We start from the raw sequence: 15,035 nt of genomic DNA, 5'->3' as shown, positions 1-15,035 counted from the left end.
CAAATTTTTATGCCATGCTACATTTTCCTTTTTCTGTTTCTCTGGAGTTCCTATTCTGGTGCACACCCATTGTCTTCCTGTAATTCTTCCTAGTGTCTTCCTTTTTATACAACTGAGATCTGACGAGAAAGCGAGAAAGTACGTACTTCAAACTTCTTGCCTGCTTTAGCTCTAGTCGCTGTTCTTGAAGGACCCATTAGCCCACTCCCTAGCTACACGTTATTTACGCGCGTTCCCTTAAGTGAAGGCTCAGGCATGTTGCTAGACATTATCACTCCCCAAGGATTCCAGATTTTGGCGCTCCCTTACAGCCGGCTCCTCCCAAGGGAGGAGCTCCCCACCCGTCTCCGCACCCCGCCGCGGCGCACTGCATGCTGGGAGCCGTAGTCTCCGTCGGCCTAGCCCGGAAGCACTGAAGGGCACGGGAGTCCAGGCCGCTCTTCCGACCTGGAGGGCACGTTCCTTACCTGCTCTTTCGTCCGCTCAGGCGGAGCTTCCCCGAGCACAGCCGAGTTTGACTGTGTGTCGGTCTCTCTTCTGAGTTTCAATAAAGTTTTCCTCTTCTTCCCATATACGGAGCTCAAGATGGCGGCCTCCTGGTCGCCCTTGGTTACCCTGCACTCCTTAGCGCGGAGCCGGCTGAGCCGGAGATGTGTTGGGTGCGGGGCCTGGGCCGCCGCTCTTGTTCCTCCCGCCACCGCCCCAGGGAAGCCCCTTTGTAAAGGTCAGTGATTGTGCCTTGAGCAGGCCAACCCGGCTTTGCATATCATAGGAGAATCCACTGGGGTCACCCTCCTTCCCAGATCTCACCAGGCGCCTCCTGGTTTTCAAGGTTTTTCTGAACCGAGGGGTCTCCTGAGAGGAGTTTGTTTCTTTTGCCCTTCCATACACCGCCCCCGTACTCGTCCTTAAAGGAGCTCCGAGCATTGTGGAAACTGCCTAGTGATTTTCACTTTAAGGGTCAGAGGTCGATCTGTAGTTTGTACCTTCTAGACGTTAGAAAGCTGAGACCTGATGAGTCCAGGTGCGGGAGTGCCTGGCTCCGAGGGATTTGAGTGCGGGGTAGGTGTCTGGGGACACCCGGTGCCTTTCCGCCCCTTTCCGCCCCTCCAGGCAGGTGACTGGGCATAGGATTAGGAGTCGCGCCTCAACCCCAGCAGACCTTGCTGTTCTCGGGATTCTGGGAACACAGGACTACTAGAAGCTTTCTCAGATTGAGGGATCCATTCTTGGTGTTTTCAAGCCTCAGTGGAATGTTTTTTTGTCACCAGACTTTCATCATTCATTCATCATTTATTGTTGTTTATGCACCAATGAATGAATGTATGTTTTGAGATACCAAGCCCACAAGAATGCAAATTTTCCTGCCCTGTTCACATATTCTTACACTACTACGGAAAGGCAAGGACCTTCGTGTAATTTTTTTCCTCAACTGTGATTGGCACCTCATGGGTAGATATGATTATCGAATGAATGGTAAAATTACTGTCTCCCCATCCATATACTTATGTTTTCTCTTTTCTCATCTCCAAGTAGGCCCCTTATATACCTTAATCAATTAATATGCTTTCATCAATTATATACTTTAAACTAAGTGCAGTGATGTAGGCCTATAATCCCAGTGATTTGGGAGGCTGAGGCAGGAGAATTGCAAATTTGAGGCAAGCTAGGGCAATTTAGTGAGACTTTAAAAATAAATAAATAATAATAACAGACTGGGGATGTAACTCAGTGGTAGAGCACCTCTGGGTTAAAACACAAACACACACAAACCTTATGCACTTTAATAAATGGCTTCTCATTGGTTAAAAATGTAATGATCTTGATCATTACCATCAGTGCAGTCGAAACTAATACTAAAACTCATTTAGTAAGTCACCTTAGTCTTGTGTTTTTCATGCAAAGATCAGTTTAATGCACTTAATGTATAATGAAATATTTTGGTAGTATAAATTCTGTATCATAAATTTTATTTTTAGGATAATCAATAGGGCTGGGGGTATAGCTCAGTGATAGAGTGCATGTGTAACATATAGAGGCCCTGGGTTGGATCCTCAGCACTTGCAAAAATAAAATAATAAACTATATGGACAGGAATAATCAATAAAAGCAAATGGTACAAAATTCAAAATTTATAAGGAGAAATATGATAAAATGTAAGAACTGTATCTTAGCAGTTTACTTTTCCTCCTTAGAGGAATCCTCTAAGAACTAGTTTCTTATGTATTCTCCCAGAGGCATTCAGTGTATGTACAAGCATATATATATATATATATATATATATATATATATATATATATATATACTTATATAGATATATATAAAAAAGTTGAAGTAGTAGGGCTGGGGACATAGCTCAGTTGGTAGAGTGCTTGCCTCCCAAGCACAAAGCCCCAGGACCACCACCAAAAAAAAAAGAAAAAGTTGAAATAGTAACATGACTCATGTTGTGTACAGCCAGAGATATGAAAAATTGTGCTATGTATGTGTAATATGAATTGAAATGCATTCTGCTGTCATATATATAATAAATTAGAATAAATTTAAAAAATAAATTTTAAAAAGTTGAAGTAGTAACATACAAAACTGTTCAGTAGATAGCACAGCTAATTTTTAAATTTTATATATCATGGAGATCATTCATATCAGTAAGTATAAAATTGCTTCATTTTTCAAATTGTTAAAATCGTATTCTGTGTATGTATCACAATTTTGTGAAAATCGAGATTTAAGGAATATCATTACAACATGTATGATTTGACGAATGCTTATTCTGTGTCATTCAGTATACTAAGTGCTCTTCACATACATAATCCTCTTTAACACTCATTATCCTTATTTTAGGAATCATGAATCAAAGTTGTGAAAGTTACATTGTCAGTAAGTGGCAGAATTGGTGGAGTTAAAGAAAAGGCCATACTTGAATTTACATCTGACCCTTAAGTCCGTGCTCTTAATCTATACTCAATACTGTGTACTCAATTCAGCCTGCTTCTGGGTATTGAGATTTGATGAAAATGTAGTTAATATAGACACTGATTTAATTCTAACTAAAAATATTCATTCCTCCTCTTTAAAAGGAAAATTTAAATTGAAGAAAAAAATTTTTTTTTGATATTGGCTATTGAACCCAGTGCTCTTTATCAATTAGCTACATCCCCAGACCTTTTTATTTTGAGACAAGGTCTCACTAAATTGCAGAGGTTGGCCAGGAACTTGCAATCTTCCTGCCTCAGCCTTCGGAGTCACTGGGATACAGGCATGTGCCACTGTGGCCAGCTTTAAATTGAAATTTTATTCAGTATTTAGAGTCTGACTTACAAATTTGTTTTCTGTTCCTTTTTTGATACCCCCCACTTTTTTTTAAATATTCCTATTTTGTCTCCATTTTTTTCATCTTTTGAAGTGTACTACTTAGTGCAGTGTAATGTGAGTGAAGCATTGGTTTAAACAAAAGCAAATAGGTAAAGGAGTAGCTTCCCGCCCCCCAAAGTATTAGTGGTGAACCCTCTATGACTTTACCCCTGAGCTACACCCCCAGCCCTTTTTGAGGCATGTTCTCAATAAATTGATGAGAACTTGCAATCCTGTTGTCTCAGCCTCTGGAGTTGCTGGGATTACAGTGCCCAGCCAGAAGGACATATTCTTAACTTTGTTTTTCCTCTCTCATCTTACTTTAAAACCAGCCCTGGTGCTAAGACATTTTGTAAATGGGAGCTATGAAAAGTCTATGGATCTTTTTTTTTTAATATTTATTTTTTAGTTTTAGGTGGGCACAATATCTTTATTTTATTTTTATGTGGTGCTGAGAATTGAACCCAGTGCCTCACGCATGCCAGGCGAGCGCTCTACCACTTGAGCCACATCCCCAACCAAGTCTATGGATCTTAAAGTCCAAATCACCTACTTGACCAACATAGCCTTAGGTTTCTTAGGAAGTACAACATTATGAATTCCATTTTGGGATATGTATATTTCCATTAGATTATAAAACAATTGAAAGTAATATTTGGCATTTTATGTAATTTAAGCATGTATCAAAAGCATGCTCTTTTGATTTTACTGACTATTTTCTTTTAGGTAGAAACGTATTTTTATTTGATGTGACAGTTATTCAACTAACAGATAGTTAAGTGGAGACATTTTATTAGAAACCAGAGTTGCCGGGGCTGGGGTTTTGGCTCAGTGGTGGAGCACTTGCCTGGCACATGTGAGGCACTGAGTTTGATCCTCAGCACCACATAAAAATAAATAAATAAAATAAAGGTTTTGGGCTGGGGTTGTGGCTCAGTGGTAGAGCACTTGCCTAACGTGTGAGGTACTGGGTTGATTCTCAGCACCACATATAAATAAATGAATAAAATAAAGGTCCATCAACATCTAAAAATAAATGAATAAATAAAGGTATTGTGTCCATCTACAACTAAAAAAAGAAAACAAGAAAGAAATCAGAGCTGCCATGGCATGAATGGAAATGACTCAAAAGTTGTGAATTCAGTTGAAGTCTTAGCCAGGGTAGTTTAGGGGAACATAATTTAGGGCCTGAATTACTGCTATGGTGAAAGGCAGGACAGGAGTGGGGGAGTTGGGGGGCAGATTTAGATAATTTTTGGTAGAATTGACAGTCCTGGAAAAGCAAGGAAAGGAAGGAGTTAATATCAATTTAGATTTCCTAGCTTGGGTCATTAAATCAAGGGAAACCAAAATAAAAAAGGTAGGGCCAGACAGGCATTTTAGGGAAGATTCAGTTTTGAGCTTGTTAAATTGAAAGTGTTTTTGAGCTGGGCATGGTGGCACACCGCCTGTAATCCCAGCGGCTGGGAGGCTGAGGCAGGAGGCTAGCAAGTTCAAAGGCAGTCTCAGCGAAAGTGGGGCACTGAGCAATTTGGTGAGACCCTATTTCTAAATAAAATACAAAATAGGGCTTGGGATATAGCTCAGTTGTCAGGTGCCCCTGAGTTCAATTCCCAGTAGCAAAAAAAAAAAAAAGAAAAGAAAAGAAGTTGTTTTTCATGGTTCCAGGTAAATGAGTCTAGTTGGTTATAGGACAGGGGGAAAACTGAGAAAGACAATGGGAGGCAGGCTGCATGGAGGGCCATGAGAATGGAAGAATCAGCCTGGGGAGATTTATAGAGAGAAAAGGAGAAAAAGCTGAGGGTGACTCCTTGGGGAAAATTGATATTTTATGAGACAAAGGAACCTCCTAGAAGAGCAGAAATGATATAGGACAACTACCAGAGATACTAAGGAGGAAAATGTTTCTAGGTTTTATAAAATGTAAAAATTAGCATGTCTGAAATTGTTTTATTTATTTCTAGCCTTAGAAATTCAGTTTATTTTGTAGAGGCTAAGTGACATGTGATTTCTTTTTATTATAACATCCATCCCTATCGTATTATATTTTTTGGTGTCTCTATTAAATGGTGACTCATATTTACCTTTTTTTTTTTTAAGAGAGAGGTGAGAGAGAGAGAGAGAGAGAGAGAGAGAAAGAGAGAGAGAGAGAGAATTTTTTAATATTTATTTTTTAGTTATCTGCGGACACAACATCTTTGTTTGTATGTGGTGCTGAGGATCGAACCCGGGCCTCACGAATGCCAGGCGAGCGCGCTACCACTTGAGCCACATCCCCAGCCCCCATATTTACCTTTGACTCCACGATTTCTTTATTAGTCCAGGTGCATAGGAGATTGTTCCCAATTAGGCATTAGTGTAAGTAGAACTAACCACTGAATTGGCAGAATTTATTAGTAGTACAGATTAGTGGGTAAGAAAATGGCCTTTAGATTTATTTATTTATTTTCTTTAAATTTTTTTTTTTTTTAGTTGTAGGTGGAGACAAAACTTTTATGTTATTTATTTGTATGTGGTGCTGAGGATTGAACCCAGTGCCTCACAAGTGCTCTACCACTGAGCTACAAACACAGCCCCATTGTTTGTATTTTTTTTTTAGTTTTTTTTTTAGAGAGAGAGAATTTTTTAGTATTTATTTTTAGTTTTCAGTGGACACAACATCTTTAATTTTATTTTTTTATGTGGTGCTGAGGATGGAACCCAGCGCCCCGCGCATGCCAGGTGAGCGTACTACTGCTTGAGCCACATCCCCAGTGCTATTGTTGGTATTCTTTTTTTTTTTTTTTTAATTTTTATTGTTGGTTGTTCAAAACATTACATAGTTCTTGATATATCATATTTCACACATTGATTCAAGTGGGTTATGAACTCCCATTTTTACCCTGTATACAGATTGCAGAATCATATCAGTTACACATCCATTGATTTACATATTGCCATACTAGTGTCTGTTGTATTCTGCTTCCTTTCCTATCCTCTACTATCCCCCCTCCCCTCCCCTCCCCTCCCCTCTTCTCTCTCTACCCGCTCTACTGTCATTCATTTCTCCCCCTTGTATTATTTTTCCCTTTGCCCTCACTTCCTCTTGTGTGTAATTTTGTATAACCCTGAGGGTCTCCTTCCATTTCCATGCCATTTCCCTTCTCTCTCCCTTTCCCTCCCACCTCTCATCCCTGTTTAATGTTAATCTTCTTCTCATGCTCTTCGTCCCTACTCTGTTCTTAGTTACTCTCCTTATATCAAAGAAGACATTTGGCATTTGTTTTTTAGGGATTGGCTAGCTTCACTTAGCATAATCTGCTCTAATGCCATCCATTTCCCTGCAAATTCTATGATTTTGTCATTTTTTAATGCAGAGTAATACTCCATTGTGTATAAATACCACATTTTTTTTTATCCATTCGTCTATTGAAGGGCATCTAGGTTGGTTCCACAGTCTAGCTATTGTGAATTGTGCTGCTATGAACATCGATGTAGCAGTGTCCCTGTAGCATGCTCTTTTTAGGTCTTTAGGGAATAGACCGAGAAGCGGAATAGCTGGGTCAAATGGTGGCTCCATTCCCAGCTTTCCAAGAAATCTCCATACTGCTTTCCAAATTGGCTGCACCAATTTGCAGTCCCACCAGCAATGTACAAGTGTACACTTTTCCCCACATCCTCGCCAGCACTTGTTGTTGTTTGACTTCATAATGGCTGCCAATCTTACTGGAGTGAGATGGTATCTTAGGGTGGTTTTGATTTGCATTTCTCTGACTGCTAGAGATGGTGAGCATTTTTTCATGTACTTGTTGATTGATTGTATGTCCTCCTCTGAGAAGTGTCTGTTCAGGTCCTTGGCTCATTTGTTGATTGGGTTATTTGTTATCTTATTGTCTAATTTTTTGAGTTCTTTGTATACTCTGGATATTAGGGCTCTATCTGAAGTGTGAGGAGTAAAGATTTGTTCCCAGGATGTAGGCTCCCTATTTACCTCTCTTATTGTTTCTTTTGCTGAGAAAAAACTTTTTAGTTTGAGTAAGTCCCATTTGTTGATTCTAGTTATTAACTCTTGTGCTATGGGTGTCCTATTGAGGAATTTGGAGCCTGACCCCACAGTATGTAGATCGTAGCCAACTTTTTCTTCTATCAGACGGCGTGTCTCTGATTTGATATCAAGCTCCTTGATCCATTTTGAATTAACTTTTGTGCATGGCGAGAGAAAGGGATTCAGTTTCATTTTGTTGCATATGGATTTCCAGTTTTCCCAGCACCATTTGTTGAAGATGCTATCCTTCCTCCATTGCATGCTTTTAGCCCCTTTATCAAATATAAGATAGTTGTAGTTTTGTGGATTGGTTTCTGTGTCCTCTATTCTGTACCATCGGTCCACCCGCCTGTTTTGGTACCAGTACCATGCTGTTTTTGTTACTATTGCTCTGTAGTATAGTTTGAAGTCTGGTATCGCTATACCGCCTGATTCACACTTCCTGCTTAGCATTGTTTTTGCTATTCTGGGTCTTTTATTTTTCCATATGAATTTCATGATTGCTTTCTCTATTTCTACAAGAAATGCCATTGGGATTTTGATTGGGATTGCATTAAACCTATAGAGAACTTTTGGTAATATCGCCATTTTGATGATGTTAGTTCTGCCTATCCATGAACAGGGTATATTTTTCCATCTTCTAAGATCTTCTTCTATTTCTCTCTTTAGGGTTCTGTAGTTTTCATTGTATAAGTCTTTCACCTCTTTTGTTAGGTTGATTCCCAAGTATTTTATTTTTTTTGAAGATATTGTGAATGGAGTGGTTGTCCTCATTTCCATTTCAGAGGATTTGTCGCTGATATACAGGAATTCTAGGATTTGGGATTCTGTCTCATTCTTCAAGTCTGGGAAGTTTTCTCGTATTATTTCATTGAATAGAATGCTCATTCCTTTGGTTTGGACCTCTATACCTTCCTGTATCCCAATGACTCTTAAGTTTGGTCTCTTTATGTTATTCCATATTTCTTGGATGTTCTGCTCATGGTTTCTTAACAGTCTTGCTGAGCTGTCTATGTTCTTTTCAAGTTGAAATACTTTGTCTTCATTGTCTGATGTTCTATCTTCTAAGTGTTCTACTCTGCTGGTAGTATTCTCAATTGAGTTTTTAAGTTGGTTTATTGCTTCCTGCATTTCTAGGATTTCTGTTTGTTTTTTATAACCTCTATCTCCCTGTATAGTTGATCTTTCGCTTCTTGGATTTGTTTATGTAATTCATTGTCGAAGTGATCTTTCATTGTCTGATTTTGCTGTCTAATGTCTTCCTTGAGACTCCAGATCATCTGAAGCATGTATATCCTGAATTCTTTATCTGACATTCCATCTGCTGCAGTTATTACCTCTTCTAAAGTTGAGTTGACCTGCATTGCTTGTGGTCCTTTCTTTCCTTGTCTTTTCATACTGCTCGCGTTTCTTTCTGCTTGGTGAAACTGTTGTGTTATTGAAATTTTCCCCCTATATATTTATATTGCTCTTGTATAGTTGAAAAGTCTCCCTTGCAGGGGCAGGCGGCGGCTGTGCTCCTCCTCCAATTGGGGTGATCTGTCTACCACGCTAACGGGCCGCTGGGCCTGTTCTGCTGGTCGGTCGCAGGTCTGCCTACCTTGCAGGCGCGGGCGGCGGCTCTGCTCTGCCCCTCCTCCAATTGGTGTGACGTGTCTACCACGCCCGCGGATCCCTGGGCCTGTTCTGCCAGTTGGTCGCAGGTCTGCCTACCTTGCAGGCGTGGGCGGCGGCTCTGCTCTGCCCTTACTCCAATTGGGGTGATGTGTCTACCATGCAGGCGGGTCGCTGGGCCTTTTCCGGGTGCGGGAGGCGGCTCTGCTCTGCCCCTACTCCAATTGGGGTGACGTGACTACCACGCCAGTGGGTCGCTGGGCCTGTTCCGGGTGCGGGCGGCGGCTCTGCCCTGCCCCTCCTCCAATTGGTGTGACATGTCTACCATGCCGGCAGGCCGCTGGGCCTGTTCCGCCGGTCGGTCACAGGTCTGCCTACCTTGCGGGCACGGGCGGCGGCTCTGCTCTGCCCCTACTCCAATTGGGGTGACGTGATTACCTCGCCGGCGGGTCGCTGGGCCTGTTCTGGGCACGGTCGAAGGCTCTGCTCTGCGCCTACTCCAATTGGGGTGACGTGTCTACCACGCCAGCAGGCCGCTGGGCCTGTTCCGCTGGTCGGTCGCAGGTCTGCCTACCTTGCGGGCACGGGCAGCGGCTCTGCTCTGCCCCTACTCCAATTGGGGTGACGTGACTACCACGCCGGCGGGTCGCTGGGCCTCTTGTTTGTATTTTTTTTTTTTTTAAAGAGAGAGAGAGAGAGAGAGAGAGAGAAAGAGAGAATTTTTTAATATTTATTTTTTAGTTTTTGGCGGACACAACATCTTTCTTTGTATGTGGTGCTGAGGATCGAACCCGGGCCGCACGCATACCAGGCGAGCGCGCTACTGCTTGAGCTACATCCCCAGCCCATCTTGTTTGTATTCTTAATAACTGCTATTCTGACTGGAGTGAGAGGAAATCTTAGAGTAGTTTTGATTTGTTTGCATTTCTCTAACTGCTAGAGATGTTGAACATTTTTTCACGTAGTTGTTGATTGATTGTATATCCTCTTCTGAGAAGTGTCCAGTTCCTTGGCCCATTTATTTATTTTTTATTTTTTAAAATATTTATTATATTTTTAGGTGTAGATGGACACAACACAATGCCTTTATTTTTAAGTGGTGCTGAGGATCGAACCCGGGTCCCGCCCGTGCCAGGCAAGCCCTCTACTACTGAGCCATAATCCCAGCCCCCACTTGGCCCATTTATTGATTGGGTTATTTATTTTGGGGGCGGTTAAGATTTTTGAGTGCTTTATGTATTCTAGAGATTAGTTTTGTATCTGATGTGCTTATGGTAAAAATTTGCTACCATTCTGTAGGCTCTCTATTCACCTCACAGATTGTTTCTTTTGCAGAGAAGAAGCTTTTTAGTTCAAATCCATCCTATTTATTGATTTTTGATTTTAGTTCTGTGCTATAGGAGACTTATTAAGGAAGTTGGGGTCTAATCTGATATGATGGAGATTTGGGCTTACTTTTTCTTCCATTAGGCGCAAGATATCTGGTTTAATTCCTAGGTCCTTGATCCACTTTGAGTTGAGTTTTGTGTATGGTGAGAGATACAGGTTTAATTTCATTTTGTTACATGTGGATTTTCAGTTTTCCCAGCACCATTTGTTGAAGAGGCTATCTTTTCTCCAACATATGTTTTTGGTACTTTGTCTAAAATGAGATAACTGTAATTATGTGGGTTTGTCTCTGTGTCCTCTATTCTGTACCATTGGTTTACAGGTCTATTTTGGTGCCAATACCATGCTGTTTTTGTTACTGTTGCTCTGTAGTATGGATTCAGGTCTGGAATAGTGATGCCACCAGCTTCACTTTTCTTGCTAAGGACTGCTTTGGCTATTCTGGGTCTCTTATTTTTCCAGATAAATTTCATGATTGCTTTTGCTATTTCTTTGAGGAGTGTCATTGGGATTTTGATTGGAATTGCATTAAATCCGTACAGTGCTTTTGGTAGTATGGTCATTTTCACAGTATTAATTCTACCTATCCAAGAACAAGGGAGATCTTTCCGTCTTCTACGGTCTTCTTTAATTTCTTTCTTTAGCATTCTGTAGTTTTCTTTGTAGAGGTCTTTCATCTCTTCTATTGATTTCCAAATATTTTGTTGTTTTTGAGGTTATTTGTATATGGGATGGTTTTCCTATTTTCTCTTTCTGAGGATTTGTCACTAATGTACAGAAATACTTTTGATTTATGGGTATTGATTTTATATCCTGCTACTTTGCTGAATTCATTTATTAGTTTTAGAAGGTATCTGGTGGAATTTTTTGGATCTTCTAGGTATAGAATTATATTGTTGGCAAATAGTGATAGTTTGAGTTCTTCTTTTCCTATCCCTATCCCTTTAATTTCTTTCGTCTAATTGCTCTGGCTAAAGTATCAAGAACTATGTTAAATACAAGTGGCGAAAGAGGGCATCCCTGTCTTGTTCCAGTTTTTAGAGGGAATGCTTTCAATTTTTCTTCATTTAGAATGATATTGGCCTTGGGTTTAGCATAGATAGCTTTTATAATGTTGAGATACGTTCCTGTTATTCCTAGTTTTTCTAATGTTTTGAACATGAAGGGGTACTATATTTTGTCAAATGCTTTTTTGGCATCTATTGAGATGATCATATGATTCTTATCTTTAAATCTATTGATGTATTGAATTACATTTATTGATTTCTGTATGTTGAATCAACCTTATATCCCTGGGATGAATACCACTTGATCGTGGTGCACTATGTTTTTGATTTTCCAGAATTTTATTGAGAATTTTTGCATCTGTGTTTATTAGAGATATTGATCTGAAATTTTCTTTCTTCGATGTGTCTTTGTCTGGTTTTAGAATCAGGGAGTTATTGGCCTCATAGAATGAGTTTGGAAGTGTTCGCTCTTTTTCTGTTTCATGAAATAGTTTAAGGAGTATTGGTATTGGTTCTTATTTGAAGGTCTTGTAGAACTCAGTTGTGTATCCATCTGGGTTTTTCTTGGTTGGTAGGCTTCTGATGGCATCTTCTATTTCATTTCTTGAAATTGATCTGTTTAACTTGTGTGTATCATCCTGATTCAATTTGGGCATATCATATGCCTCTATAAATTTTTCAATGCCCTCAATATTTTTCTATTTATTAGAGTACAAATTTTCAAAATAATTTCTAATTATCTTCTGTAGTTCTGTAGTGTCCATCGTGATGTTTTCTTTTTCATCACAGATATTAGTTTCTCTCTTCTTCTCTACGTTAGCATGGCTAAGGGTTTATCAATTTTTCTTATTTTTCAAAGAACCAACTTTTTTTTCTGTCAGTTTTTTCAATTGTCTCTTTTGTTTCAATTTCATTGATTTCAGCTCTAATTTTAATTATTTCCTGCCTTGTACTGCTTTTGGTGTTGATTTGTGCTTCTTTTTTAAGGCTTTGAGATGTAATGTTAGGTCATTTATTTGTTGACTTTTTCTTCTTTGAAGGAATGAACTCCATGCAGTGAACTTTACTCTTAGAACTACCTTCATAGTGTCCCAGATATTTTGATATGTTGTATACGTGTTCTCATTTACCTCTAAGAATTTTTAAATCTCTTCCTTGATGTTTTTTGTAACCCATTGTTCATTCAATAGCATATTATTTAGTCTCCAGGTGTTGGAGTAGCTTCTATTTTTTATTTTATCGTTGATTTCTAATTTCATTCCATTATGATCTGATAGAATGCAGGGTAGTATCTCTACTTTTTTGTATTTGCTAAGAGTTACTTTGTGGCATACTATATGGCCTATTTTAGAGAATGATCCATGTACTGCTGAGAAGAAAGTGTTATTCACTCATTATTGGATGAAATATTCCCTATATGTCTGTTAAGTCTAAGTTATTGATTGTATTATTGAGTTCTATAGCTTCTTTGTTTAGCTTTTGTTTGGAAGATCTATCCAGTGGTGAAAGAGGTGTGTGAAAGTCACCCAGAATTATTATGTTATGGTCTGTTTGACTCTTGAGTTTCAGAAGAGTTTGTTTTATGTACAAAGATACTCCATTGTTTGGGCCATATATATTTACAATTGTTATGTCTTGTTGATGTATGATTCTCTTGAGCAGTATGAAATGTCCTTCTTTATCCCTTTTGAGTAACTTTGGCTTGAAGTCTACTTTATTTGATATGAGGATGAAAACCCCTGCTTGTTTCTGTAGTCTGTGTGAGTGGTATGTTTTTTCCCAACCTTTCACCTTCAGTCTGAGGATGTCTTTTCCCAACCTTTTGTATGTTTTATATACAGCCTTTTCTTTGTTTTGTTTTGAATGGATCTTTTCCTATGAGACGAGTCTGTGCCTTTTGATTGGTGATTTTAGGCCACTAACATTCAGGGTTATTATTGAGACATGATTCGTTTTCCTGGTCATTTTTTGGTATTTAACTTGATTTGGTTTCTCTTTTGATTGGTTTTTTCTTCAGTGTAATAACTCCCTTAGCTGATTTTCACTGTTGTTTTTCATTTTTTCTTCATGGAATATTTTGCAGAGGATGTTCTGTATGTAGTGCAGGCTTTCTAGTTGTAAATTCTTTTAACTTTTGTTTATCATGAAAAGTTTTTATTTTGTCATAAAATTTAAAGCTTAATTTTTTAGGATATAAGATTCTTGGTGGACATGCATTTTTTTTTTCAGAGCTTGGTATATTTTGTTCCAGGATCTTCTAGCTTTCAGGTTCTGGGTTGAAAAATCTACAGATATCCTAATTGGTTTTCCCAATTAATCTGATTCCTTTCTCTTGAGGCTTTTAAAATTCTCTCCTTATTTTGTATGCTAGGCATTTTTATTATAACATGTCTTGGTGTGGATCTGTTATGATTTTGTACATTTGGTGTCCTGTAAACCTCTTGTATTTGATTTTCCAATTCATTCTTTATGTTTGGAAATTTTTCTGATATTATTTAATTGGATAGATTGTTCATTCCTTTGATTTAGAACGCTATGCCTTCCTCTATCCCAATAATTCTTAAATTTATTCTTTTTATGTGATCCCATAATTCTTGAATGTTCTGCACATGGTTTCTTACCATCTTATTTTCAAGATTATATATTTTGTCTTCATATTTGAGGTCCTGTTTTCCAAGAATCCATGGCCAGCACAGCAGAAGAAATGACAGAGAAGGATTTCAGGATGTACATAATTAAAATGTTCTGTGAATTAAAGGATGATATAAGAAAGCAAATACAGACAACAAAAGATCATTTTAATAAAGAGCTATATAAGCAAATATAGGAAGCTAAAGATTATTTCAATAAGGATATAGAGATTCTAAAAAAAATCAAACAGAAATCCCTGAAATGAAGGAAACAATAAGCCAAATGAAAAACTCAACAGAAACCATCATCAGATTAGTTATGTACATCCTGAACTCCTTCTCTGTCGTTTCTTTTGCTGTGCTAGCCATAGATTCTAATAATGTAGTATCTTGTTTGGGGGACTTTCTTCCTGCTGCAGGCTGGCTGGGCACAAAATAACGGAGCTGCCACAAAGCTTTGTAGGTTCAAACAGCAACTCTTTTTTATTCCCGAACTCTCACCAGGACTCTACACACACTTCCCAGGAACACACTTCTCCACCCGGCTCCGCGCGCCAAATCTCCCGGAACCTCGTGAGAACTCAAGGCAACTCCAAAGTAGTGGTTGCCCAAGGCAGCAGGATCCGCCCTAATCCCAGCAGGATCTGCCTTAATCCTGGAGCCGCCCTATTCCCAGAGCAGGGTCACCTTTCAACCATTCCCTCTAGCAAAATGCCAGGCGTCATTCCTATGGCTCTCAACATCTTCCCTTGTTTTTTCATATTGTTCATGTGTCTTCCCTTCCAGCACTGCGGACCCAAGGTGTTACAGTTTTTGCCCTATAGGCCTATAGTGTCCCTGCAGGGTTCCAATACCTCTCCTTTTAAGGGGGAGAACAATATTAACATATCCCAATACAAACAATATACAACCTTAAATCAAATAGCTGCTATTAAGATGTTTATAGTTTTGTCACAATATACAGAAATGATGAGTTCAATTATTATCTACAATATAAACAGTAGGTTTGCAAAAGGA

At 39.1% G+C, this 15,035-nt stretch overlaps 1 protein-coding gene across 2 annotated transcripts in view; it reads left to right on the top strand.

The window, feature by feature from the left end:
• Positions 1-388: 388 nt before the first annotated feature.
• The window catches only part of Afg1l (AFG1 like ATPase), a 210,852-nt gene continuing 196,205 nt past the window's right edge, over positions 389-15,035 (top strand). The window contains exon 1 of one of the 2 annotated variants that reach the window (XM_046430410.2): positions 389-724. In XM_046430410.2, coding sequence (XP_046286366.1) covers positions 586-724 — 139 coding nt within the window. In that variant the 5' untranslated portion in view covers positions 389-585. The remainder of the gene's footprint in view (positions 725-15,035) is intronic. The other variant, XM_046430414.2, reaches the window with a different exon arrangement.

The sequence above is a fragment of the Marmota monax genome, unplaced genomic scaffold (genome assembly GCF_021218885.2).
Source record: "Marmota monax isolate L192 unplaced genomic scaffold, Marmota_monax_Labrador192_F-V1.1 WCK01_AAM20220418_F8-fsc00013, whole genome shotgun sequence".
NCBI classification, from domain to species: Eukaryota; Metazoa; Chordata; class Mammalia; order Rodentia; family Sciuridae; genus Marmota; species Marmota monax.
This window is presented reverse-complemented; position numbering and strand designations above follow the sequence as displayed.